At 34.0% G+C, this 26,673-nt stretch overlaps 1 protein-coding gene and 2 long non-coding RNA genes across 3 annotated transcripts; 2 read left to right on the top strand and 1 right to left on the bottom strand.

The window, feature by feature from the left end:
* Positions 1-2,932: 2,932 nt before the first annotated feature.
* Positions 2,933-5,359, top strand: LOC307164605. The gene is made up of 2 exons (XR_013822302.1): positions 2,933-3,864; positions 4,020-5,359. It is a non-coding gene; the product is annotated as an uncharacterized lncRNA (long non-coding RNA).
* Positions 5,360-5,693: 334 nt separating this feature from the next.
* Positions 5,694-9,127, bottom strand: LOC307164606. Its single transcript, XR_013822303.1, has 3 exons — positions 7,338-9,127; positions 6,905-6,975; positions 5,694-6,566 (listed from the first exon to the last, which is right to left on the bottom strand). It is a non-coding gene; the product is annotated as an uncharacterized lncRNA (long non-coding RNA).
* A 2,119-nt stretch (positions 9,128-11,246) lies between these two features.
* LOC307164604 (uncharacterized protein) lies at positions 11,247-25,427 on the top strand. The gene is made up of 15 exons (XM_079881613.1): positions 11,247-12,978; positions 13,118-13,400; positions 13,695-13,801; positions 14,675-14,837; positions 14,923-15,004; positions 15,165-15,275; positions 16,316-16,357; positions 16,468-16,933; positions 17,077-17,237; positions 21,216-21,444; positions 21,568-21,632; positions 21,786-21,935; positions 22,019-23,891; positions 24,004-24,168; positions 24,342-25,427. Exons 3-15 carry the CDS (start codon positions 13,699-13,701, stop codon positions 24,560-24,562), a joined length of 3,831 nt encoding a protein of 1,276 aa, XP_079737739.1. The 5' UTR covers positions 11,247-12,978; positions 13,118-13,400; positions 13,695-13,698; the 3' UTR covers positions 24,563-25,427.
* Positions 25,428-26,673: the final 1,246 nt, after the last annotated feature.

The raw sequence follows: 26,673 nt of genomic DNA, 5'->3' as shown, positions 1-26,673 counted from the left end.
TGTGTGTGTGTGTGTGTTTGTTCAGTCAGTGTGTGTACTTGTCTACCTATCTAAGTGGGGACCTTGGTGTCGTTACACACTCACCAACAGGGGACCGTCGAGCCAAGTGGGGACATTTTTCAAGTCCCCTGTTGGTCATGCTTTAAAACATGTTTAAATCAGCTAAAACACGCTCTGGTGAATTTTTTACATTTTTGACCAAGTGGGGACCTACATGTGTGTGTGTGTTTAAGTCCATACTCAGCAGCGCTCCTGTAGGCTGGAGCAGGAACTGCAATGGCCCATTAACACACGTCGTTCACACTTCTCCATTGTTTGAATGGCTTGCTGTCCTAGAGAGGCTCTGAGACTGTAGAGCTGCTGTTTAACTGGTAGCTTAGATAATGAACTTCAAAGTCTTTTCAAACATCCCCAAACATATATATGTATATATGTATTATTATTATTTTTTCTAATATTACTTTTGTCAATTTTTTTTTAAAATATGCCAAAGGGATCTGCAACTCTGAACGATGTCTTCCCTATACAACAGGGTACTCCAGCCTGCAATGGAACTATGTGTGTGTGTGTGTGTGAACATTGTCTTTATTTTGTAATTATAAGTTATAGTTACAAAATAAAGACACTGTTCACACACACACACACAGATCCAATGCAGGCAGAAGTCCACTGTTGGTCAGTGTAGAGCGATAGTCCCCTATGTTAGTAATATAGACATGTATGTGTGTATGCAATGGCAAGTTAATTGTTAGGGACTGCATATAGATAAAAGATATATAATGTAACTTATAGTTATAGTTACAAAATAAAGACACTATTCACACACACACACACAGATCCATTGCAGGCAGAAGTCCACTGTTGGTCAGTGTAGAGCGATAGTCCCCTATGTTAGTAATATAGACATGTATGTGTGTATGTGTGTATGCAATGGCAAGTTAATTGTTAGGGACTGCATATAGATAAAAGATATATAATGTAACTTATAGTTATAGTTACAAAATAAAGACACTGTTCACACACACACACACAGATCCATTGCAGGCAGAAGTCCACTGTTGGTCAGTGTAGAGCGATAGTCCCCTATGTTAGTAATATAGACATGTATGTGTGTATGTGTGTATGCAATGGCAAGTTAATTGTTAGGGACTGCATATATATAAAAGATATATAATGTAACTTATAGTTATAGTTACAAAATAAAGACACTATTCACACACACACACACAGATCCATTGCAGGCAGAAGTCCACTGTTGGTCAGTGTAGAGCGATAGTCCCCTATGTTAGTAATATAGACATGTATGTGTGTATGTGTGTATGCAATGGCAAGTTAATTGTTAGGGACTGCATATAGATAAAAGATATATAATGTAACTTATAGTTATAGTTACAAAATAAAGACACTGTTCACACACACACACACAGATCCATTGCAGGCAGAAGTCCACTGTTGGTCAGTGTAGAGCGATAGTCCCCTATGTTAGTAATATAGACATGTATGTGTGTATGTGTGTATGCAATGGCAAGTTAATTGTTAGGGACTGCATATAGATAAAAGATATATAATGTAACTTATAGTTATAGTTACAAAATAAAGACACTATTCACACACACACACACAGATCCATTGCAGGCAGAAGTCCACTGTTGGTCAGTGTAGAGCGATAGTCCCCTATGTTAGTAATATAGACATGTATGTGTGTATGTGTGTATGCAATGGCAAGTTAATTGTTAGGGACTGCATATATATAAAAGATATATAATGTAACTTATAGTTATAGTTACAAAATAAAGACACTGTTCACACACACACACACAGATCCAATGCAGGCAGAAGTCCACTGTTGGTCAGTGTAGAGCGATAGTCCCCTATGTTAGTAATATAGACATGTATGTGTGTGTATGTGTGTATGCAATGGCAAGTTAATTGTTAGGGACTGCATATATATAAAAGATATATAATATAACTTATAGTTATAGTTACAAAATAAAGACACTATTCACACACACACACAGATCCAATGCAGGCAGAAGTCCACTGTTGGTCAGTGTAGAGCGATAGTCCCCTATGTTAGTAATATAGACATGTATGTGTGTATGTGTGTATGCAATGGCAAGTTAATTGTTAGGGACTGCATATAGATAAAAGATATATAATGTAACTTATAGTTATAGTTACAAAATAAAGACACTATTCACACACACACACATATCCATTGCAGGCAGAAGTCCACTGTTGGTCAGTGTAGAGCGATAGTCCCCTATGTTAGTAATATAGACATGTATGTGTGTATGTGTGTATGCAATGGCAAGTTAATTGTTAGGGACTGCATATAGATAAAAGATATATAATGTAACTTATAGTTATAGTTACAAAATAAAGACACTATTCACACACACACACATATCCATTGCAGGCAGAAGTCCACTGTTGGTCAGTGTAGAGCGATAGTCCCCTATGTTAGTAATATAGACATGTATGTGTGTATGTGTGTATGCAATGGCAAGTTAATTGTTAGGGACTGCATATAGATAAAAGATATATAATGTAACTTATAGTTATAGTTACAAAATAAAGACACTGTTCACACACACACACACAGATCCATTGCAGGCAGAAGTCCACTGTTGGTCAGTGTAGAGCGATAGTCCCCTATGTTAGTAATATAGACATGTATGTGTGTATGTGTGTATGCAATGGCAAGTTAATTGTTAGGGACTGCATATATAAAAAAGATATATAATATAACTTATAGTTATAGTTACAAAATAATTAAACTGTTCACACACACACAGAGATCCAATGCAGGCAGAAGTCCACTGTTGGTCAGTGTAGAGCGATATATATATATATATATATATATATATATATATATATATATATATATATATATACATATATATACTGTGTGTGTGTGTATACATATTATGGGGGGCCAAACAGGAAATAATTCTATGTAAATTTGAATATATAGTTATAACTATGAATATATTTGTAAATCCTAAATATATAAATGTAACCCTGAATATATAGTTATAACCCTTAATATATAAATGTAAATCTGAATATATAAATGTAAATCCCGAATATATTGTTATAACTCTGAATATATAAATGTAACTCTGAATATATAGTTATAACTTTGAATATATAAATGTAAATCTGAATATATAGTTATAATTCTGAATACATAAATGTAATCCTGAATATATAGTTAAAACTCTGAATATATAAATGTAACTCTGAATATAGTTATAACTCTGAATATATAAATGTAAATCCCGAATATATAGTTATAACTCTGAATACATAAATGTAATCCTGAATATATAGTTAAAACTCTGAATATATAAATGTAAATCCTGAATATATAGTTATAACTCAGCATGTGTGCTCCGCTCAATATTCCACTCTATGCCAATGCGCTCCACTCAATCGCTCACTGCCCAAGCATTCAAATCCCGCTCCTACATGAAATCTCAGTGTAACGTAGGCTACTGTACTATAGCCTTTGTTGATTATTTTTAAGTCATTGTTGGGGGCATTTACAATTTTGCATAGCTGGCCTCTGCACAATGTTTGTGTGATAATAGGCCATTGTTTAAACTTTATTAGTTTCAGAAAGATTCTCGCAGATACAGAGACAGTTGAAACAAAGGCAGATCTTTATTTTACAAAAGCACAAGGTTTTGGTGTTTGGATGTTTAAACATACTCTTACAGCTATCTACTGCCTAATGGTTTGCCAGTTGATAAAACTTTGGATAATATAATTAATAACAACATAAAATCACTTCAGTGTTATGACAATGTTGTTTGCATGAAAACACTTTAATTAGCAGAATTATATTCGTATAGACCAGTGGTTCCCAATCCTGGTCCTGGGGACCCACAGCTCTGCACAGTTTGTATGTCTCCCTCATTTAACACACCTGATTCAGATCATCATCTCGTTAGGAAAGAGCTCTATGAACTGAACTGGGTGTGTCAGATAAAGGAGACATATAAAATGTGCAGAGCTGTGGGTCCCCAGGACCAGGATTGGGAACCACTGGTATAGACTGAGATGTAAAGAAACAGTGGTGGCCACTATCGTAATGAACTGTCAACAGTGATAAGGTATAGCTAAGAGTGCTCCAGACCAACCACGAACGAATGACTTACAGAAGGTATTCTTAACTAAGAATGTTTCAGGAAACACTTATTAACATTAAGGTAAAGCCTGAGTTATATATAAATGTATGTGTGTGTGTGTGTGTGTGTGTGTGTGTCTAATTATACAATGTTCACACAGGCATCAGAGACCAATATGCAAGACAAACATAAAAAGTATAAAAAAAAAATAGAATGATCAAACCATCAGTTATCAAAAATTTTAAATATTAGATTATTTTTTTTATTTTTTTTATGAAAGACCATTTGAATCTAGCCTGGGTTTCCCCATGCTGCCTTGCTCACAGCGCGATTTTATTCACGTTGCTAGGCAGTTTGGACATCATAGACCTAGCCGGCTGAATTCGTTTACAACAAAGATGCATAGACAGTAAAAGAAAAGATGACTGCCTCTGGAGAATTTAGATTTCACACTTATAAATAAGTCAGAAAGAATAAATGCATATTTGGGGTGCTGTCCGAGGAGAGGGCGGGCTCGGTATTCGGCCCGAACCCAGGGTACTCCCCCCATATTCCAGGCTGTGGAAGAACAAGCCGAGAGTGATTGGGGGGATGCTGAAACTGTCAAGGAATGTTAGGTGAGTGAATAAATATATGCTTCCTTTCATGCTGATAAGGTAGGCATGGCAATCGTTTGATGACAAGTTGATTGGATTGATTATTTGAACGAGCTTCTCCCGAACTTTCTGTATGAAACATCATGTGTAGATTCCGCCATCGCGTCTGTTATAGACGATATCGACAGCGCATTCATTTTAAAAGAGGAACAGAGAACCGCGATCAAGGCATTTGTCAACTGGAAACATGAATGAAAAACATATGTCACTTACTCCGTTGCTCTGATTGGTTGTAGGTCTATCCAATTGAGTGCAGAGACATTTTCTTTCCTAGTTCGGTTGAAACACGCCCCATAATCAAAGTTCAATGGACCAGTATCAGACTCACATTCTGACTAGAATCTGAGTATGATGACGTCAGGCTACCATAGACCAGATTTTCCAATGAAAAAGGGAACCAATCGCAGAATGGGGAGGGAGCAGCAAGACGATGATGACACCGAAGCAGTTTGTTTATATCTATGGATCCAACATGGCATCAGACTCGACGTTACCTTCTACCCTCATGTTTATCTTGCACAAACAGTAATATTCACGCCATTGTGTACAAATAAATCTTTGACCCATCGTATTTTTCCTCGTCGAATTTCTGTCACTCTACATACGTCATCTGGTATAATTGAAACGATTGGCTATGAGCTACGTACAGGCGCATTTGATAGACATTCATAGCGCCCAATAAACGGCTCTGGGCATTCGTGAACCACGCCTCAAATACGAGAAAATTAACACGTGGTTCCCAGACCAAGGCTCAAAAGAGACTTGGTCTGACATTAGCCAGGCTAATTTGAATCTGTTTTCCACACAATGGGGTAAAAATTACAGACGGCCTGGCAGCAATAGCTCAAAAGCAGATGTGAGAAGAAGCTTCTTATCATTCATAATATTATTTTTCTTGTTTAACGCACTCTCTTTAAATATATTTTATATGCTTTTTTATGCAGTCCCTAATTTTTTCTCTCTAGCTACAGTTCCATATCAACAAATAATACAGAATTTTAATTTTATTCTCACCAATTATTAATTTACAATATCAACAATGATCTAGACTAGATAAATAAAATGCAACCACAGCAATAAGTCAGGGGAATGCTTTTATTTCTTCCTTTGGTTTGAATTTTAAACATTTTGCAGTTCTTTTTTAAAATGTATACATTTTAATACAATTATAAAATGATATCATGATTTGAGACCCTCTTTTCTGTAATTAAAGACCAATTTTATGGGTTGTGGTGTCTCAGACAATGGCCAATATCAGTTAAAAAAACATCGTTTCCCTTAGGGCTTAAATGAACCTCATCACTTAAAAATAGTTCAGGCTTTTCAAACAGTATGTGTGGATGATGTACAATGCTCCCATTAACACACAAAACAAACTTAGCCATCACATTGTTCACAAACTTTCGCACTTTGTCCACCTTTCCCGGGGGGGCATGCCTCCAGTGGCGCCTTTGGTTTATTGAAGACAGCAGAATTTTCATCTGGGGAAACTGTCTGTTGAGGTCACGTAGGTCCCTCTTCATTGCTTTGAGAAGCAGCACACTTTTCACACGTCCTAGGTCGTTGCCTCCACAGTGAATCACTAGCACATTCGGAGCAGTCCTTCTTTTAAGGCACTGTTGGAAGAAGGGAAGGAGGTCTCCCCAACACATGCCTCCCCTGCCAAACCACTGGACCTGGGAAGCCACTCCAAGATTGGTGCCTATGGTCTCTCTTGCTCGCTTTTCGCCACGTCTAATGTAACTGTCACCAATAATCCAAACTCTGTGCACACCTGATAAAAGGATTACAATACAAATGATTAACTATGCAGCACACAATTGGGAAGTCACACAATTGCTCTAGAATTTGTTGTAAAATATAATTAGCTGCGTCACAATAAACTTTATACATTTAAGGCCTTTCTTTAACATGGAAAGGCACAACTCACAATCTTAAAATCTAGGGCTGGACCATGATTTAAACATCTACAATTTTCAAACGAACATACAATAACACTTAAACATTTGTGTATTTTGAAATGAGATTGCCACTACATGCATTATTGTAAATGTTAAAATCTATTTGAATAAAACATTTTAAAATAGTTCAATAGGTTGAGCAGAAACATACCTTTCTTTTGAGTAGTGGATTCTCTGATGAAGTGTTCTTGTTGAACAACATGAACTGTTGACTTGACTTTTCTAAAAAAAACAAAACAAAAAAAAAACAAGGAAAGTAAAAAAATAGTAATCGTAAACATGTTTAACAGTTGCAACATCTGTAGAATAACTGGTAAAACATTGTTTTTTATGTTTGTTAAATTGACCATTATGATTTTAAATATACGCAATATCATCATTGTTGGTACTACAAGTCTAAAATAAGGATTATTCTAAATTTCTAAATTACTCTTCTAGACATTTTAACTATCCGCAAAAAGGAGTATCAAAAATATAAATTATAAAGATACCAATTACTAATGAAACCAATTTGAAATTCTGAATTGTAACAGCGTAATTATTTATTTTCTTTATAAATAGATCAATCAAAATGCTGAACTTACCTCATGTTGTAGAATATGTTCTCCTCCTTCAAAAACGCAAGGTTCAAACAGAGACAAACACTTCCAAAAGACACGAAAGAGTGAATGTTCTGTGATTATATCCCACAACCCCAACCATCTCTGGACAGTGATTGGGTCTCCAGATAACTGTTGCTATAGAAATGCTAATTTCTCTGGGATTGGAAACAAACTGGCGCCTCCAAATATGTACAAGTGGGTGATTGTTGCTTAGCTTACCCTGGAAAATAATGCTGTTGCAAAAACACTTAATTATGACTTAGTACACTGCAAAAAAAAAAAAAGTTTAAGACTTACTTATAATACACATTTTTGAAAGTCACATGAAATAGACCATATTATTTATTTCAGATTAGTTTTAATAAAATATATTTAGTTAAAATGTCCCAAAGAAATAACAAACACCATATGACACCAAGTGTATCAGTGAATATTTACACACACATTCAATATATATATAGATTTATATAGATTTGTTTCTGGGGTAGAAAATAAAACAACAATATGGTAATCTCTACAAGATCTGTTTTAAAGTGAAAATAAATAAACTCATATGGGGTTATATCATGTATTGGTGTAAACAGTGAACTATATTAAGTATGCAGAACTCCAAATAAACAATACATGGACCAGTACTTTCTTAATATCATTAATCTTGCAGCACAACTTCAATTTAAATGCATCATCACTTTGGATTACATTTTCAGTAAGGTTCTATTCATTTAGATTATGTAATGCATACAGTTATCTGAACTAACCAATAACATCATACACACATTAATGCACAGTGTATTATTTTAGATAACTTATTCATATGAGCTCATAAAATTACAACCGTTTATTTATAGTTTATGGTAAATTAACAAATGAAACCTCTTTGTAAAATGGATAGCACTATTTCTAAATTTCCATTAATTAACCTTATGATCAAAGATAAAACACAGTAAATAATATATATGCCTAGTTTAATATAGTTCTTCTTAGTTAATTACTAATTTGTTGGTTAGTTTCATAGTAAATTAAGTTTATCCAGCTGTTTATCATAACAGAATAAACACTGAAAAGGGTGATCATGAACCAGACGTGAATCCATGAATAGCTGCAATTCACAAGTGTGAATTGAGTGGTTTTAGTTACAAAAAACAGCAATATCATTTCATTTACATACTGCTTAAACCTTTTTCTTTTGGAATGTGTGGTTAACGATTTCCTATACATTTGCCTTTACATATGATAATCACAGGTGATTACAGCTGTGACCTGACAGACTGTTTTTATCTAGTGGAGACCGGGTGTTAATAGGAGACATTAAATGCTTCGATTCCCCAAGCAGATATACCAGAAGTAAAACAATCAGAGGCATAATTAACCCCTTGATTGTCAAGGATCACTGGTGGCCCCAGATTATTTTATTTATTACTCTTTAAAACATCACACTCCTACTTGATCTGCACAAACTGAGCTTCATTAGGAAGGTTTAAGACCCCAGCTTTGATATTTGACCACTGTTTATAATTAAACTGGTTTGAAGTTAGATAAGTTTCTTAATTTATTCCAGAAGTGCAAAATAATTAATCTGTAATGTTCGTTATCTTGAATAGAAATCATCACTCATACAGCAGCCATTCATCTCATCTCCAGTTTATTTGTGTTTATATAGGCCTACATACAATATCCACGATCTCCCAGGGCTATTAGGCCAATGATGCGCACATTTGGAGAAATAATTGATATGATATCGTCATACAGAATAATATTTCTATTTATTTCCCACTGAATTATGCAATCTGAAGAGCTCAAACAGCTAACAGAGCCAGCGATGACTCTGCTCTTCCAGATTTGCGTCAGCAAACGTGATGACATCAGTTCGATATGATTCGTTTGTAAAGCTGTCAATCATCTCATGGTGAACCAACGTGACCATAAGGCTGTCCTTCTGGATGACGCAGTGCTGTGTACACTGTGGACAAACAAAACTAAACACATCTCTTCATCTGATACAAGAAGCTAATAAATGCAGGATTCAAGTTATTCTGTTTTGTGTGTGTTTGATTTCCGTTCGATTTTGGTTATTGTATAGGAACAAAGAATGTTTACAGTATGCATGTGAGTAAAAATAGCCCATTGCTTCATAAAAAAATGCAAAATAGCCTATAACATATTTAAATAATCTTTTTTGACTTGAAACCATTTTAAATTGCGACCGAAATATGATACAAATACTCAATTGTGTTTTAAAGTGAGCTTTAAGTGAGAGTGTAATATTAATAAATGATATTGTGTCATGTAGCTTGAGGCTGCCTGTTGAGCTAATGCACCTTCTACATGAGCTTCCTATTTCATAAAATCATGTTATTTATTTTTTTTAATTCAAGAACAGTTTTTTTTTGTTGTTGTTGTTGTTGGTTTTCTAACAAGACTTAAGATAATAGATGTATTGCTCTTGCATAGTGGAATGACAGAGATTTAGATGACCAAGCAAAAAATACAGGGATACAGGCATTAATGACTGAATTCAAACAAAAGAATAAGAATAAAAGAAAAATGAAGATTAAAGGGTTAGTTCACCCAAAAATGAAAATTCTGTCAGTATTTACTCTCCCTCATGTTGTTCCAACCCCATTAGACTTTCGTTCAACTTCGGAACACAAATTAAGATATTTTTGATGAAATCTGAGAGATTTTTTTTACGTAGTGTAATAGCGTAGCGCGTCTGTGTTTCACGTCACCACGTATCACACATGACCACAGTCGCCCAATAGCCCGCTACGTTATATTACACTATGTAAAAAAAAACCTCGAGGTCCAGAGAGAAGGAAATGAAAAGAGGAATAAAGTCGTTATTTTTGTTTGTTTTTGCGCACAGAAAGTATTCTTGTCGCTTTACAAACTTAAGATTGAGCCACTGGAGTCACTTGTACTATATTAACAATGTCTATAATACATTTTCTGGGCCAGCAAGTTGAGGTGTCCATAAGCCTGCAGGAGGAGTGATCCAGCACTCAGATTTAATCAGAAATATCTTCATTTGTGTTCCGAAGATGAACGAAAGTCTAATGGGGTTGGAACAACATGAGGGTGAGTAATTACTGACAGAATTTTCATTTTTGGGTGAACTAACCCTTTAAGTCTCTTGAAAAGGTGCTAAATGTTCGTCGATTTACATGAATGGGCCATTTCTCCTCACCAGACCAACCAGACATGTTGAGTCAATGACTCTAAATGACAATGAGAGTCAATGACTCTACATGAGTGTTTACAGGGGAATAAGATATTTGGTCTTACAATAGGCTTCATAAAATGCATTTAGAGATCATCCTCAGATTTGATATTCTGAAGCTCAGAATATTTTATACATTTAATAAATATATTCTTAATATTTGATGTTTTTATGTTTGAGCTTATATATCTCAATATTCATAACAGTCTGATAAATTTTTAGTCTTGAACTGTAAACACTCAAGTGATGGCTTTCTAAATATATGTTGGTTATGTGCCTATTCAGAATGATTTCTGAGCAGAAACTTTGATATTTTTGGTATGTCATAAATGCATCACTCACCAAAATTGGGGGTGACTATATAATTGTTTTAAATAAGCTATTCATCTAAGCTGTCTATACAAAACATTGTAAATAACCAGTTCAGTTGTAACAAGTAGGCTTTATCATCTGTATAATTTATTTAATGAATCTGTTTGAGATCAAATTAATGCTAGATGTTTTGATATAAATTAAATATCAAACATATAATGTTAGTACATGGCATGACTGTGTTTAATTTCACTCAGTTATTTTGATTTATTTCCAGATTCAATCATAGGCTTGTTCTTACATAGTAGAGCTTGCGCAGTTTTCAAAAATGGTGCTTTAAATCTCTTGACAAACTAAAAGACTTAAATTACATTTGTATGTATTCTAAATAAAAGACACAGGTTGTACTGAATGTCAGCTTGCTTATTTTTGTAAAGATAATGATTTATTGAGTCCACATGCCATGTAAACTTGAAACTATGCTTCAAATCACAGATCGAGAGCTGTCGTTCAAACCACAACTCTGCGATGCTGTTTACAAATGTTGGTTGGAACTAATACTTCAACGTTTGGTAAAAAATAAATAAAAAAATAAAGTAGATTCATTTTATCATTTCATTTTCATTTAAGTAGCTTTTATAAATGTGCAAAGAAAAAAAAAACATTACTGGTGTGAATCTTGAGACAAAACAATGGCATATTTTAAGATTCAAATTTGAGGTTGGTGTCTCTAAAACTATGCCCCCAGTTTCACAGACAACGCTTTCTCAGACGCATGTTTGAGCTGTTTTAACTGAAAACATATTTAAATTATGTATTATCAATTATTATCAATTGTATTACAGTTTTTATATTTGAGCTTGTATACCTTTAAAATATGTGTCTCATTTATTCCCCACCTGGTAAAATGGGGGCTGTCTTAGAACATTTTAAAGAATTATAATGTATAAAGTGGTATAAATAATTGTGGTGTGACTTGACTGTATATAAATTACAGAGCTGATTGAAACATATCCCAATTGCTCTGATCAGATGGTTCCTCACTGCTGTTTTCCAGTCCTTGGGTGGACTGCTACCCTACCCCCCAAATACCCCCGCAGGCAATTTGCATTTCTATGGAGAAGAGCTTCAAAGGACAGCATGTCATAGACACATAGGCCAGACTGTGAAAGTTTTACCTTAGGCCCCGTCCACACTACTGCATTTTCGTTTAAAAACGAAGACTTTTTGCTACGTTTGCACCTCCCGTCCACACTAAAACGGCAAAAACGGAGACCCAAAACGGAGAAGTTTAGAAACGCTGCCGACCCGTTTTTCGTTTTGAATCTCCGGAGGGCGTTTTAGAGTGGACGGGTCAAAACGGAGGACTTTAGAAACGATGACGCAGAGGCTCACGCTCGGCTCTATGATTGGGTGTCACCAGTCATGGAGTATACACAGGTAATATTCAGTACCAGTAAACTTCACCCGCTGGAACAGTTTCTTACAGTAAGAAACTGGCGCGTCTCAGGCGCGGTAAACGCGTGCATGCTAGAAATATAACCGACACCTATTTTTCTTGCGACACGCAAGCGTGTTGGAAGCGTTTTCTGGCAAAATGGAATAGGAAAAGATGTTTATATGTCATTTTGACACAAATACATATTAATAAATGATATTTTGATGTTTGAAAACATTTTTTACAGTCTATGCTTGAAAGTCTCTAGGTTTACACCGGCACGCACATGCCCAGTGTTGGTGAATGGTCACGTGATCCGCGTTTGCAGTCGTTTTAATGTGGACTGAGATCAATTCTAATACGCAGCTAATACGCAGTGTTGTTTTTTTTTTGTGATTCAACACAAGGTACTCTTAAGTAAGTGGTATGAGCTTTCTTTTCAGATGTGCTATACAAGTTAAGTTAAACCAACATAAATATGAATGCCCATGGTAAATGCTACGTCCTATATAACCATTTGATTTACATTAAATGAGAATATTTTTATATTTATTTACATTGTGTGAAATTACTTTTTTTCTTTATTAACTTTATCATTTCTATCTGCCACTGGTATAGGTTTGTGCTCTGTGCTCTATACGTACAGAAAAAAAGTGAGTAATTATAATGTATGTAATAGTAATTGAGGAAAAGGAATTTTTCCTGATCCAACTGATGTTTACAATTTGAACTGAATTTAAAAACAATGGACTATACACTTATTTTGAACTGGCTGTTTGATTTCATTCACAGATAAATTTGCATAACAGAACCAATAGTAATGATGGGTAATTGTGGCTAATCTGTGGGCGTCGGCCCAATCACTGCTCAGATAGCAGCATGTGTATCATCTATTCTATGTTCCTAACTCACACTTCAGTTTTGCCATTTGGAAGACAGCTCCTATACGCGATTGTTTCCTACATTGGAGAGTTATCTTTCTGTTATAGTTTAAAGACTGTATCTACCTCCAAGAACCTCATAAAAAGCGCACTGAGACATTTCTCATCTCAGTTTTTTCTTTCCAAATTAAGAGGTAAGTTGAACATTATATATTTTATGATAATTTGTAAATGCTAATTTTATAAAATATTGATATCCTCTTACAATGTAAATATGCATGTATATTACCGGTAATATTATTGATAATCAGATTGTTGGTAATTTTTTTTTTTTTATTTTATTTTTTTACTACATTTTAAATTGTTACCCACGGTGTCATCTTTTCAATCATTTATTTTCTATGAAATTCTAAAGAGGTATTATTTATTTATTTATTTATTTTGCATATGAAGTAATCCTACATAAAATAATTTTAAATATTTCACAGGAAAATGAGACCCAGAAGAGTTTTTCCTGAAAAAGAAGCTTTGTACTTCATTGCTTCTGGCAAAGATAAAGACACATTTGAGAAACAATTCATGAGTGAAGAGAAAGGTAAGTTACTACATACAATTCTCCCATCAATACTGTATGACTTTGCAAAACTTAAATAAAAGCTAAGTGTGGTCACTAATTAAAGGAATAGTTCACTTAAAAATGAAAATTCTGTCATCATATACTCACTCTCATGTTGTTTCAAACCTGTATGAATTTCTTTCTTCTGCTGAACAGAAAGGAAGATATTTAGAAGAATGTCAGTAACCAGACAGTTTCTGGTCTCATTGACTTCCATAGTATAATTTTTTTCCTACTATGGAAGTCAATGGGATCAGAAACTGTCTGGTTACTGACATTCTTCTAAATATCTTCCTTTCTGTTCAGCAGAAGAAAGAAATTCATACAGGTTTGAAACAACATGAGAGTGAGTATATATGACAGAATTTTCATTTTTAAGTGAACTATTCCTTTAATGTCAAAGGGTTGGGTTTAAAATATGAACCTAGAGAAAGCAGGCTGTTAAAACAAAACACGCAAGAGGGGAAAAAACATGATTGCTTTGACCAGTTAAAGGTGGATTTACATCTGTTTTCCTGCCAGTATTTATGTTATAAGCTGCTGATGTCTCTAAATTAAACACTATTATGTAAATGTGTGAGTGCTCTTGATATTATTTGTAAGTAACTGCCAGTTAGAATGTGAGGGGCCTGTGTAATAATGGAAATGATGAATATTTAGTGTCTGATTTTTTCAGACAGAAAATCTGATTTTTTTTTTTTTATTATTATTATTTTTTTTACACTTTTATAAAGATGTAGATACAGTTGTTTTCGAAGTAACAATACCATTGAAAATAATTTAGACAACCTGAATAACTTCATGAATCTTTTATCATACTATTAATTTACTTGTATTTATACTATTTATTAGGTTTTGGAGTAATTGCCACAAAACACATTGAGCCAGGTGAATTCCTGTTGGAGTATGTTGGAAGACACATCACTGGATCTGAAGGAGAGAACCTGTTCAAAGACTACTCAGCTGAAAATGCAGCATTTTTGTATTTCTACTCCTTTCAGGAACAATCTTACTGGTAAGATTAAATTAATGAATGTTCCAATGAAATATAATACCATTATGACAATTCAAAAGTGTTTTTAAAATATTTCACCACACAGTGTTGATGGCAGTCAAGATACAGAAAGACTAGGACGATTCATAAATGATGACCACATCAAGCCAAACAGCAAAATTAAAATAGTAAGTCTGTCTTTAATGTATTCTTATTCTTTGTTTCAATTACACCTTTTATACAGCCTCATCTTGTAGCATTATTTGACATTATTAAAAACTAGGCGACTTTTCAAATGATGTTTTTGTTGTTTTCATTTGTGTGTTTGTGTGCTTTTGTAACCAATAGATAATGGATGAAAAGAAAAGACCACATCTGTGTGCATTTGCGTTAACAAAAATCAATGCAGGAGAAGAAATTTTATACGACTACGGAGATCCTAACTGCCCATGGAGACAGGTATTTAAACTTCTATTTCTATTTGTTGGTGTCTTATTTTCATTATTTTATCAAGTGGTGAGGAAAACTTGCTAACACTTTACAATAAGGTTAATTGGTTAACATTAGTACTAAATGACCAATACATTTGTTACAGTATTGGTTAATCTTTGTTAATATTAGTTAAAATCCAGCTGTTTCAATGTTTGTGCATGTTACTTCACAGTGTGTTATTAATTTTAACAAATACAACTTATGATTTTAATGATGTATCAGTACATTTTTAAATTAACAATAACCAAAGTTTAATAAATGCTGTTTAAGTGTACAATTTTTACTTTAAAAAAGCAAATTATTGAGGTAACACTTATATAGTTTTTATATGGTAACACAATAAGGTTTCATTTGTTAACATTAGTTAATGTATTAATTTGCATGAACTAAAAGCCATACATTTGGTAAAATATTTATTCATCTTTGTTAGTGTTAGTTAATGATACTCCGGCTGTTCATTGATTGTTCATGTACATTTACAACGTATTACCTAATTGATTTTAATAATGCATTACTAAATGTTGAAAATAACATTAACAAAGTTTAATAAATGCTGTATAAGCGCAGTTCATTATTGGTTTGTTAACTAATGCTAGCTAATGAAACCTTATTGTAAAGTGTTACAAGATTCTCTTATCCTCAACAATACTGCTGTACAATTTTTACCTTTAAAAAAGCTAATTATTTAGGTAACACTTACACAATGAGGTTTCATTTGTTAACATTAGTTAATGTCTTAATTCACATGATCTAAAAGCAACACATTTGGTACAATACTTATTCATCTTTGTTAATGTAAGTTAATTAAACTCCAGCTGTTCATTGCTTGTTCATGTACATTTACAACGCAATAACTAATGTTAATAAATACAACTTTTGATTTTAATAATGCATTACTAAATGTTGAAATTAACATTACATACTATTAAGAAATATTGTAAAAGTGGTGCTCATTATATGTTCATGTTAACTACATTAATGATTGCTTTTAATGTAATTTGTTTCAGAAAACCAGTATTTCCACATTCAGAGAGATCAAGGAAAATATGGTAAATATATATAGAGAGGTCTGTTCCTTCAGCTGAGTTTACTAATAACTATATACACTGTAAAACATTTCTTACATTTCAATATGCTTTTGCTTTTTTGCATTTTACAGGAATCACGATGGAAGAATTCATTTGAAAACTTTGATTTAAAGCCTGGTTTGATGAAAATGGATGACCTTGTTATCAACACAGAAATGAAGATTGCAAATGGATGCAATGCTGCTGAGATTTTCCCAGGAGTCTTCAACAACTGCAAAGTTGCAGTGAAACGAGTTGCCAAACATGTTTCCAAAACTGAATTGGAAATGGCTCATTTCCTGAGTTCAAAAAATTTACAAGCAGAGCACCTTCTGCAACACATTTCAGTGTTGGAAGACACTTACTTTGCCTATTTTGTGTCACCTCTTTGTGAATATAGTCTGATGGAGCTGATTGAAAACAAGGATTTTCCTGAAAGAAAAAGCCTGATAGAGAATCGAAGACTAGAGATCTGCCAGGAGTTACTGCAAGGACTTCAGGAACTGCATTCATATGGAATTTTGCACAGAGACCTGAAGCCTGAAAATATTTTGTTTGGTAAGAGCAGTCTGTGGATTAGCCATAGCTATAATTATCCTGTAATATCAGCAGAAATTTTCATTTAAAATGCATGAGCATATGATAATGTGGATATCATTTTAAGTGTTACATTTTTTGTGAGCATTTTTACTTTTCTACAGATATAAGCAATAAACTGTACATCGCAGACTTTGGAGCAAGCAGAAAACTTGATCTGGCACAAACCACACTGCTCTCTCAAATGGCTGGATCTTTTTCTTGGTCGAGTTATGAAGATGTTGGAGGCATGCAATACAAGTACAAGAAAGAATCAGATATCCAGGTAAGGGTTGAAAATATCATGTTAAAACTTGTTAATTTGTGGGAGGACGCCGGCACACAGAAGTGTTTTTTAATTACACTATATCAAAGTTACTTTAAGATTTAATGTAAAAATAATAATAAAAGGCAAATTATACATTATTTAAAAGGTTTAAGACTCAATCCTAAAAATGTTTTACCTCTGTTTTATTATAAATATCTCATGGTGACTGTAATTTAATTTCTTAATTTGTGTCAAAGGAAAAAATCTGCTATATGGTCATCATGAAAGCATTTGACTACACAATGTTTGGTCTCAATTTATTTTGATGGTCTCTTTAACACATTCTGTTGATTATAAGTAATGTTACAACTACATGTGAACTAATTCTCATTAGAGTACTACAGGAGTATAAGTAGACTAGAGACTAAAATGTAGGTTAGAGTAAAAATAAGTTGACATGTATTATATATTTAGTCAGTATAATGTCTATTGGGGTTTATCACAGTCAAATTTTAGCAGATATTAAGCAGATATAGTCTACTAATACTGTAATTACAGTTGGTTGACATGTAGCTGCACATTTATTTATAGTTAGTAGAATGTTCAAAAGGGACCATCAAAATAAAGTGTTCCCTTTCATAGTCACTACGAGTTACGACGTGACGACGAATAACGTCTCCGTTCCCTACTCAGGGAACCAGGGAACTTACTTAACTGAGACTTTTCCAGCATTCCTCTGGGTTTTTAGTTCAAAAGTGAACACATTTGGAAAAATATTGATGGATTCTCATTATTAATTCACATTTCAGAGTGGAGTTTTATTTATTTATTTATTTATATTTTTATCCTAAATTAATCAATGTAACCAATAAAGAGCAGCGGGTTTCAAACCCTTGGTCGCGTCCAATATTTAAAAAATGGGTTGTCTTGATGATTTAATGAAAATGGACTTACATAAAAATGAAATAAAATTAAATTAAAATAATAATATAAAATAATATTATATAGGCCTAAGGAAATATGCTAAATATATTTTGATTTAAAAAAAAATATTCAATAAATCAATAAAATAAAATACTGCAAAAATATGCAGCTGAGTTAGTTTCATTTTACTCCACAAATAAGGTGATAGAAAGTAAACAAAAAATAAATAAATGGTCATTTCAAAAGTTTGAAAACCACTGGTATAGAGCATTAAAAACTGGTATAGAGCATCCATTCATTAACAAAATAATTATGACCTTGTGCAGAAAGTCAAGAACGTTTACTAAAACAAATACAATTATGATGTTCCATGATTTTCCAATCACAGTGCTGGTTATAACTTAAGTATTGTATTGTACACAGTTACTCATTCCAAATTACATGACACAAATTGCAGTCAGTGATGAAATCTAGATTAATCTAGATTACAATCTAAATACAATTTATTAAATTTATTACAATAATTTACAATATTATTTACAAATAATTTACAATCCTGTAATCTAAATAATTTTAGGTAATGTAATTGGACTACTTTGTGAGTACTTTTGACCCTAACGATTCAATAGGATAATTGTGTACCATATTGATAAAAATACCATGAGAAAGAAAATATATATATTTTTTTGCTATCAATTTTGTGAAGTGCATTAACTATTATAGCCATTAACTATTATAGCTTTTAGCCTTTATTACAGTATGTAAACTATCCTATCCTCTAAGCCTCATCAGATCACAAAGAGAATGTATTTTAAATACTTGAAAGGCCTTATAAGTTTTGATAACATGGTTTTGATCTAATAAATTGTCTTGGTTTGATGCTGAGAATTTTAACATTGAGCACATTTTTTTGTAAATTTGAACGACAAAAATCGGTGTTGCCTACACCGTTATCCTCTTTTTACAATTTGCACCCTGTTGACTTCAATGGGGCAAGTACTAAACCTGCTTTTAGCCTCTTAACATCCTTCATGTGTCATTACAAGTGCACCAGCCATGTGAGTGATTCCTTCAGAGTGAACACGGGTGAATCTGACTGCAGTAGATGTGAAAGGGTTTGTGCTGGAGCAATCTGTAAATTAATCTGGCCGTTAGAGTTATCATCTGCAGATTTTAAGTTAAACATGGTCAGGTCTGTGGCTTCATTGGGTTTCTGTACTTTAACAAGAACCAATTTCTGTTTTGTCATAAAATATCAATGAGAAAAATATTTTCTAAAAACTTTACAATACACTTAAGCCTATATATTATGTTTCTTAATGATTGTAATTATGATTTTATGACAACAAATTGCGAAGTGTCTTCTTTAACCCTTTCACGTATAGTGGTCACTACAGTGGACAGCTATTAATAAAGCATTTTCTTGAATTTGCATGGGTTTTTATGGCAAAGTTGCACATCAGCCTCATTGGACCCTGGTGCATCATCCTATAAATTGCAACCAAGGGCAAGCCGTTGTGTTTCGATTTTTCTCCCCTCCAAACCAAGATGGCCAAGGGTCAGTCAGACATGCCAAGTTGCTCCGGAATATCCACCCATTCCTTCTATCCTAGGAGACTCAAGCAATATCTAATGAGTCATATCACAGTAAAATTTTCCAAGTTTTGATTTTAGATTGAGAGAAAACTCTGATTAATCACATGTCCACTGTAGTGGACGTCATGCATCAACTGCTATATTTCAGCTACAATTCATAATTATAATGGGAATGTTAAAACTTAAAAACTTGATCTGCAGTGAATTTTTTACTGTAAATAAATGTATTTGTATTATTAGAATGTAATTTTCATTGACATCGAAAAAAGTAATCTGAATTTGTAATGCATGTTACTTGTAATGCGTTTCTTTACTCATAACATCAAAAAGTAATCTGAATACGTAATTCATGTTACTTGTAATGCGTTTATATATTCGTTACATCAAAAAGTAATCTGATTAGGCAATGCACATTACTTGTAGTTAATTACTTGTTAGATCAAAAAGTAATCTGATTAGGTAATGCATGTTACTTGTAACACATTACTTTACTTGTAACATCAAAAAGTAATCTGAATGTGTTATGCATGTTACTTGTAATGCATTACATCCAACACTGATGAGATGAGATTGAAAAAATGTAATGCTAGGTTTTCTCAGAGGAGGGCTATGATAGAAATGTGCATGTCCATCTTGAACATAATCAGAATTATCAGCTAATAAGGGTAAATCTCCATACTCTGGTGCACTGGAGGGAACATCTGAGTGGGTTCCACAGTTGTGCCTTGACAGTCTGTAGAAAATTCTGATGGAATCACGTCCTCATGTTCTGATATCAAAGATACGCGAAGTGCAACTTGTATGAAGTTGTACGAAGCCTTTCCAATATTTTTAATTTATATTTGTTGTATATATTTTATATTTTCAGTTTCACATGATTTGATATAATTGTTTTGATTAGTTTGTTAAATTCACATACTTTATCTGTTTGATTATTGTCTTATATTTAATACAGTATATCTTCGTTTTTAACCATAACCGCATGCTGTCCACTCAAGTGGACACCTGAAGATCTCTTTGAAAAATTTGTAAAAAATCTTGTTTTTCATGCCCTAAGAGGAATAAAAACACATAGGGAAAAAAAATACTGACTAAGGTTATCATAATTCATGCATGAAAGGGTTAAAATTAGACTACAACTATGCTTCTATTCCAAAAATGTCATGAACAATGAACTTCATGAACATCCCCTATTTAATTTGGGGATGACAATTCTTAGGTTTGGGTTCAAATGGATTAACAGGTTACATGTATGCAGTTACAATACTATTTTAGTATGTGATCAATATGATTTGTAATCAGTTCTGTCAAAAATGCATACATTTGTTCTATGTTCAATTGTTCTGAATGCTAATATTCGAGCAGCTTTCATTTGAGCACAGCAGCATTTTGTCATCATTTTAATCATCTTCATTCATTCTGCAGTTTAGTTGTGACCATTTCTGAAATTTTTGTAAATATTATTTTATTTTGTAGGTAGCAGGATGCTTGGTTCATTATATCCTGACGGATGGGCAACACCCCTATCAGACAACTACACCCTACTCCAAGGATCCAGTTGGGCTATCTCAAAATGTCAGAATGGGTAACTTCACTCTTCAATGTGAAGAAAGATGGACAAGACAAAAATATATTATTAGCAGAATGCTGTCTAATTCAATCGAAGAACGTCCCACCATTGAGGAATGCCTTCAGTCTTTCACATGTACGTTCCAAGACTTACACTTTTCTCTTCACCTCATTAATAAAACTTTGTAGATTTTACAAGAATGTAGAAAAAAAATCCTTAAATTATTGGATATCCTTAACAATTGTTGTGCATTTACAGGTTTCATACACCAGTCGGATTACACTGGAATCACAAACAACTACAGCAATGTGAATGAAAATGAAGTAAGTACTTTTCATTTTCATAAAAAAAAAAAAAAAGTTTAAGACCAAAAAGACAACAGTGATTCTAAAACACAGTATGTGTTTTAGAATCAGCAGGCTCTAGATAGAAAACAAACATGGACATGGATTTCACACACTGTTATTGTTTTACAGGACAGAACCCATACAGCAGATTTCTGTCCCCAAACGTCAGATGAGATGGACATCCTAGAGAGTACCGACAGTGATAAGCCAGAAAGTGTTTGCAGTGATGAGATGGATTCATCTTCTCACACTGAGGAGGACTTATATGAGTCTGAAATGGTAATTAAGGGTTTTATACTTTATAATATATAACATTGTTATTATTTACAAATACATTTCAGTTGTGTGGTTCTTTATTTCAGAACAACACTGAACAACAGGTTTCCTTTTCCCTGGAAATCTCAGAAGAAGAAGAAGACGACACAAAAAAAGCTAAAGGACATGTTGCAGAACGCATCCAAGGAAAACCACTTATGAAGAGTTGGATAGAAATAGATGAAAGTGCCCACGGCTGTAGCTCTCAACAAAATCAAATAAAAGTGAAAATGTCCTCAAACAGTGTACATCAACGCATCTATGACAAGAAGAATTACTGTCTTTACTGTGAGAAGCCTTATCCAAAAATTGCAAGACATCTACAGCAGAAACATTCTGAAAAAGTTGAAGTTGCAAAGGCACTTGCACACAACAGAGGCTCAAACATGCGTACTCTTCTATTAACCAAAGTAAGGAACATGGGAAACTACCACCATAACAGTTCAGTCCTATCCTCTGGGAAAGGACAGATCATACCAAAAAGACAAGCAACTCGTGAGTCAACAGCAATAGACTATCTGCCTTGCAAGTTTTGCTTTGCTATGTATGTCAAAACAGATCTCTGGAGACATCACAAACGTTGCAAATTACAAGACAAAGAAAATATGCCAGTGAAACGAAAAGTTCAGGCAAGTTGTTCTCTGTTGTTGCCAATGGACTCTGACGTTTCTAGTGGACTTAAAAATATTATTGAAGATATGACATATGATACCGTTACTCAAGTGGTGAAATCTGACCCGTTGATTCTGTCACTGGGTGAGAGAATGTTCCTCAAAAACGGAGAAGTTTCACGGCACCGGGCAGACATTAGAAATAAGATGAGAGAACTTGCCAGACTTCTTATAGTGACAAGAACTATTGATAAAGACATTGTTGCTTTGAAGGACTTGATCAACCCAGGAAAGTTCAACACAGTACTTGAGGGAGTAAAAAAGATGACTGGATTTGATTCCTCAACCAACCGATTCTCAGTCCCTTCAACAGCACTGAAACTGCGTCATTCCCTTGTGAAAGTGTCATATATTTTGCAGGGAGAGGCTTTACGTCAAGAGGATGATGCATTGAAGGGAAGAGCAGAGCAATTCAGTAAATTAATTGAACTAGAATGGACAATTCATGTTTCATCTAATGCACTGAAAACTTTGTACCAGAAAAAGTGGAACAGTCCCCAAATGCTGCCTTTAGCAGAAGACATAAAGAAGCTCCATGATCATCTAAAGTGTCTTGAGGAGGTCAACAAAAAAGCACACATTGAACACACATCACAAAGGTCATGGAGTGATCTCTCTCAGGTGACTCTAGCACAGCTAATATTATTCAATCGGCGTCGAGAAGGTGAGGTTTCAAGGATGGAAGTCAAAACATACCTGCAGAGAAACAAACAGATGATTCAGGATGAAATTATGGAGAGCCTTTCACCTTTTGAGAAGAAACTCTGTAAGAATCTCACCAGAGTAGAGGTACGGGGGAAACGAGGCCGCAAAGTACCAGTACTATTTCCCACAAATATAACAGAATCTGTGGAACTTCTAATTAAAACTAGAGAAGATGTTGGGATTTCCCCTAGCAATCCCTACATATTTGCTCGTCCTTTTTATGGATCACAGGAGAGCATCCGTGGTTGTGACTGCTTAAAGCGATTTGCAGAAAGCTGTGGGGCTAAAAACCCAGAAAACATTACATCTACAAAGTTGAGAAAACATGTAGCCACAGTTTCTCAGCTACTTAACCTGCAAACGCATGAACTAGACCAACTAGCAACTTTCATGGGTCACAACATTGAAGTCCATAGGGAGTTTTACAGACTGCCTGAAGAAACCTTACAAGTTGCAAAAGTGAGCAGAATTCTGTTTGCCCTGCAAAGTGGAATAGGCAAATTTAAAGGAAAATCTCTGGAGGACATAACGCCAAACATCAACTGTAAGTAAATTACTTATGTGTATATGTCTTTTGTTTAAACAATTCATAGTGTCCACACTTTGTAAAAATCTACTTTTAGTTTTAAAGAATGTGAATGCTCATTTTGTTACAGTTGAAGGGGGCTCCAGCAACTCAGACACAGAGGATGCTGAATCTGAAAAAAGGATGACAGAGGATGATCATTCGGAAAAAAGGGCTGCCACCTCAATAACGACCGCAGCCTCAAGAGAGGCAGTTCCATTCTTTAGGATTTCACCACTGCCTTTAAATAAAAAGGGTTTGTTATTCCACTTTGCATAAAAAAATTGTATCTACATGAAACATCTTGACATGTATTTTAAGAATTGTCTGTGCTCTTCAGCTTGTAAAATCTACATTATTCAAATTTTGGTTATTCTTTAATTCAATTAATTTGATTTACTTACTTAATTTCTTAATTTATTTTAACAGGAAAGTCCAGAAAGACCTGGTCAGAGAAGGAGAGTAAAATTATTGAACATCATTTCAAGAATTTCCTAAAGGAAATGAAAGTCCCTGGAAAAGTGGATTGTGAAAGATTCTTAAATGAAAACAAGATTTTAATTGGTAATGAAAGAGAATGGAAAGCAGTAAAATACTTTGTGCACAACCGAATAATCACTATCAAGAGAAATTTGTGTCTACAGTATTGAACCTATAGCAATACTGGGACCTTGCATATGGAGTATTGATGTTTTATGTCACAATACTGGGAGCTTGCGTATGGAGTATCGATGTTTTATGTCACAATACTGGGAGCTTGCGTATGGAGTATCGGTGTTTTATGTCACATACTGGGAGCTTGCGTATGGAGTATCAATGTTTTATGTCACAATACTGGGAGCTTGCGTATGGAGTATCAATGTGTCATAACATTGGTAGTTCATGTAAATGGAGCGTCAGTGTGTCATAACATTGGTAGTTCATGTAAATGGAGCGTCAGTGTGTCATAACATTGGTAGTTCATGTAAATGGAGCGTCAGTGTGTCATAACATTGGTAGTTCATGTAAATGGAGCGTCAGTGTGTCATAACATTGGTAGTTCATGTAAATGGAGCGTCAGTGTGTCATAACATTGAAATGATTGACTATGTCCAAACTATTTGAGTGATCGATCATTTTCTGTCTTTTTTTAAGTTGTTTTAAAAAATCACTATTTTACACGTGCTTTTCGTTAATATATTTCATGGTATTTGTAACTTTTAATATAATTTATTTGGTGTTACCCTTTTATTTATTTAATTATTTATTTTATATAAAGCAAAGCAACTTGTTTCAGAAGCAATATATCGTTGATGTTGTGGTATACATTTAGGCACTCATCACTGAGGGTGGAAAGTCTGCACTACCGCAGGGGGGGCTCTTTTAGTGAGCTTATGAGATTTTCTATGTGATAAACTGAATGGTTTATTATGTGAAAAACCATTTCCGTTGTCAGGAGTGCAGCAAGAGCAAGTAAGAAACCTTCAGTTTAGGAGTGTGTGGACCTTAAATAAACTTTAACTTGATTTCATTCAACATGCTGTAGGTATGCATTTTTTCACTATTTATTCTAATTGCAAGAACTGGTTTATGAGTGTTATTGTGAATAATATTACTACGTCATTACATATTCTGTAAGTCAAAACTCAAACTGAACCAACTGAACATTTGAAATGTGAAAATCAACATAAAACTTTGAGTTTTGACCTCCGGTAGAGGTGGGCATATATTAATTGTTTTAATCTAGATTAATATTGAAATTAATCTAGATTAATCTAGATTAAAATGGTTCATTTAAATTATGCCGAAGACATTCAGAATATGTGTGCTACACAAAACTGGACTATAAAAGTAAGTCTTTGAGAACGGGTTTCTCAAGCCATGTGGCGCATTATACCAGGGGGTCATCTTCTGTTTCCAAAATGCATCATAAACTGCTTGAGAAAGCTGTTCTACTCATAGACTGTAAAAGGTTACTACTGTACTGTTACCGTCCGTAGGCAACATTAGGTAGGCCTATGTTATTATCAACTACTATAGGCTATCAATTTGGGATGGGCGATATGGCCTAAAATCCATATTGTGATATACATTGCAGCCTCTTGTGATAACGATATATATTATTAAAAAAAAAACATTTCAGAAAAGGTTACACAGACCCTGCTAAACAACTGCTAAATGTTTTTTTTGTTTTTTTTAGGGTGCATGTTGTTTTGAGAGCATATATTGTGCAAAACTGTAAGTATACAACATAATTTTGCAGATAAATAAAATTTAAGTACACTAGCTGCAGAGACTTCAGTAGGTCTAATGTTTATTATGGCCTGGAGCTTATGAAACCCCAAATTTAAAATTAGAATATTGTCTAACTGATGTCTTTTCAGTTAAAAAGAAACACAACAATGCTTCTTAAAATCAGGCGCAGACAGAGATTATGTGCTACACCACTAAGATATATTGGGAATAATATGCGCGCGCTGGTATTCAGTGATATGTTTCATTTTGAATTTGAGGTGGTAGAACGGATTAGTCGTGTGTTAATTTACCGAACTGTTACCCCAGACACTCTGTCTATATAGTTTGCTGCTGCTCGTCGGGCGGCTTAAATCCGAACCAAGTCCAAATAATGGATGTTACACGATCTTTTTCACCAGCTTTCACTTTCAGCTGTGTTTACTTAAAGCCCATGTTGCAGGTTAACCACCACTGTCGATTAATGGGTACATAAATCACTCAAGATATGTATATCATTTTTCAAATGTCTCAAAAATAGCCTCAGCCT

The sequence above is a fragment of the Squalius cephalus genome, assembly GCF_949319135.1.
Source record: "Squalius cephalus genome assembly, chromosome: 9".
In the NCBI taxonomy this organism is placed as follows: Eukaryota; Metazoa; Chordata; class Actinopteri; order Cypriniformes; family Leuciscidae; genus Squalius; species Squalius cephalus.
This window is presented reverse-complemented; position numbering and strand designations above follow the sequence as displayed.

What these genes read in the sequence shown, in the direction of transcription:
- LOC307164604 (XM_079881613.1), top strand. Translation starts at nt 13,699, where the DNA reads ATGAGACCCAGAAGAGTTTTTCCTGAAAAAGAAGCTTTGTACTTCATT. An exon ending in GCCTGAAAATATTTTGTTTG is followed by an intron (nt 16,934 to 17,076) that starts GTAAGAGCAGTC and finishes ACTTTTCTACAG; the next exon opens with ATATAAGCAATAAACTGTAC. An exon ending in ACTGCCTTTAAATAAAAAGG is followed by an intron (nt 24,169 to 24,341) that starts GTTTGTTATTCC and finishes TTATTTTAACAG; the next exon opens with GAAAGTCCAGAAAGACCTGG.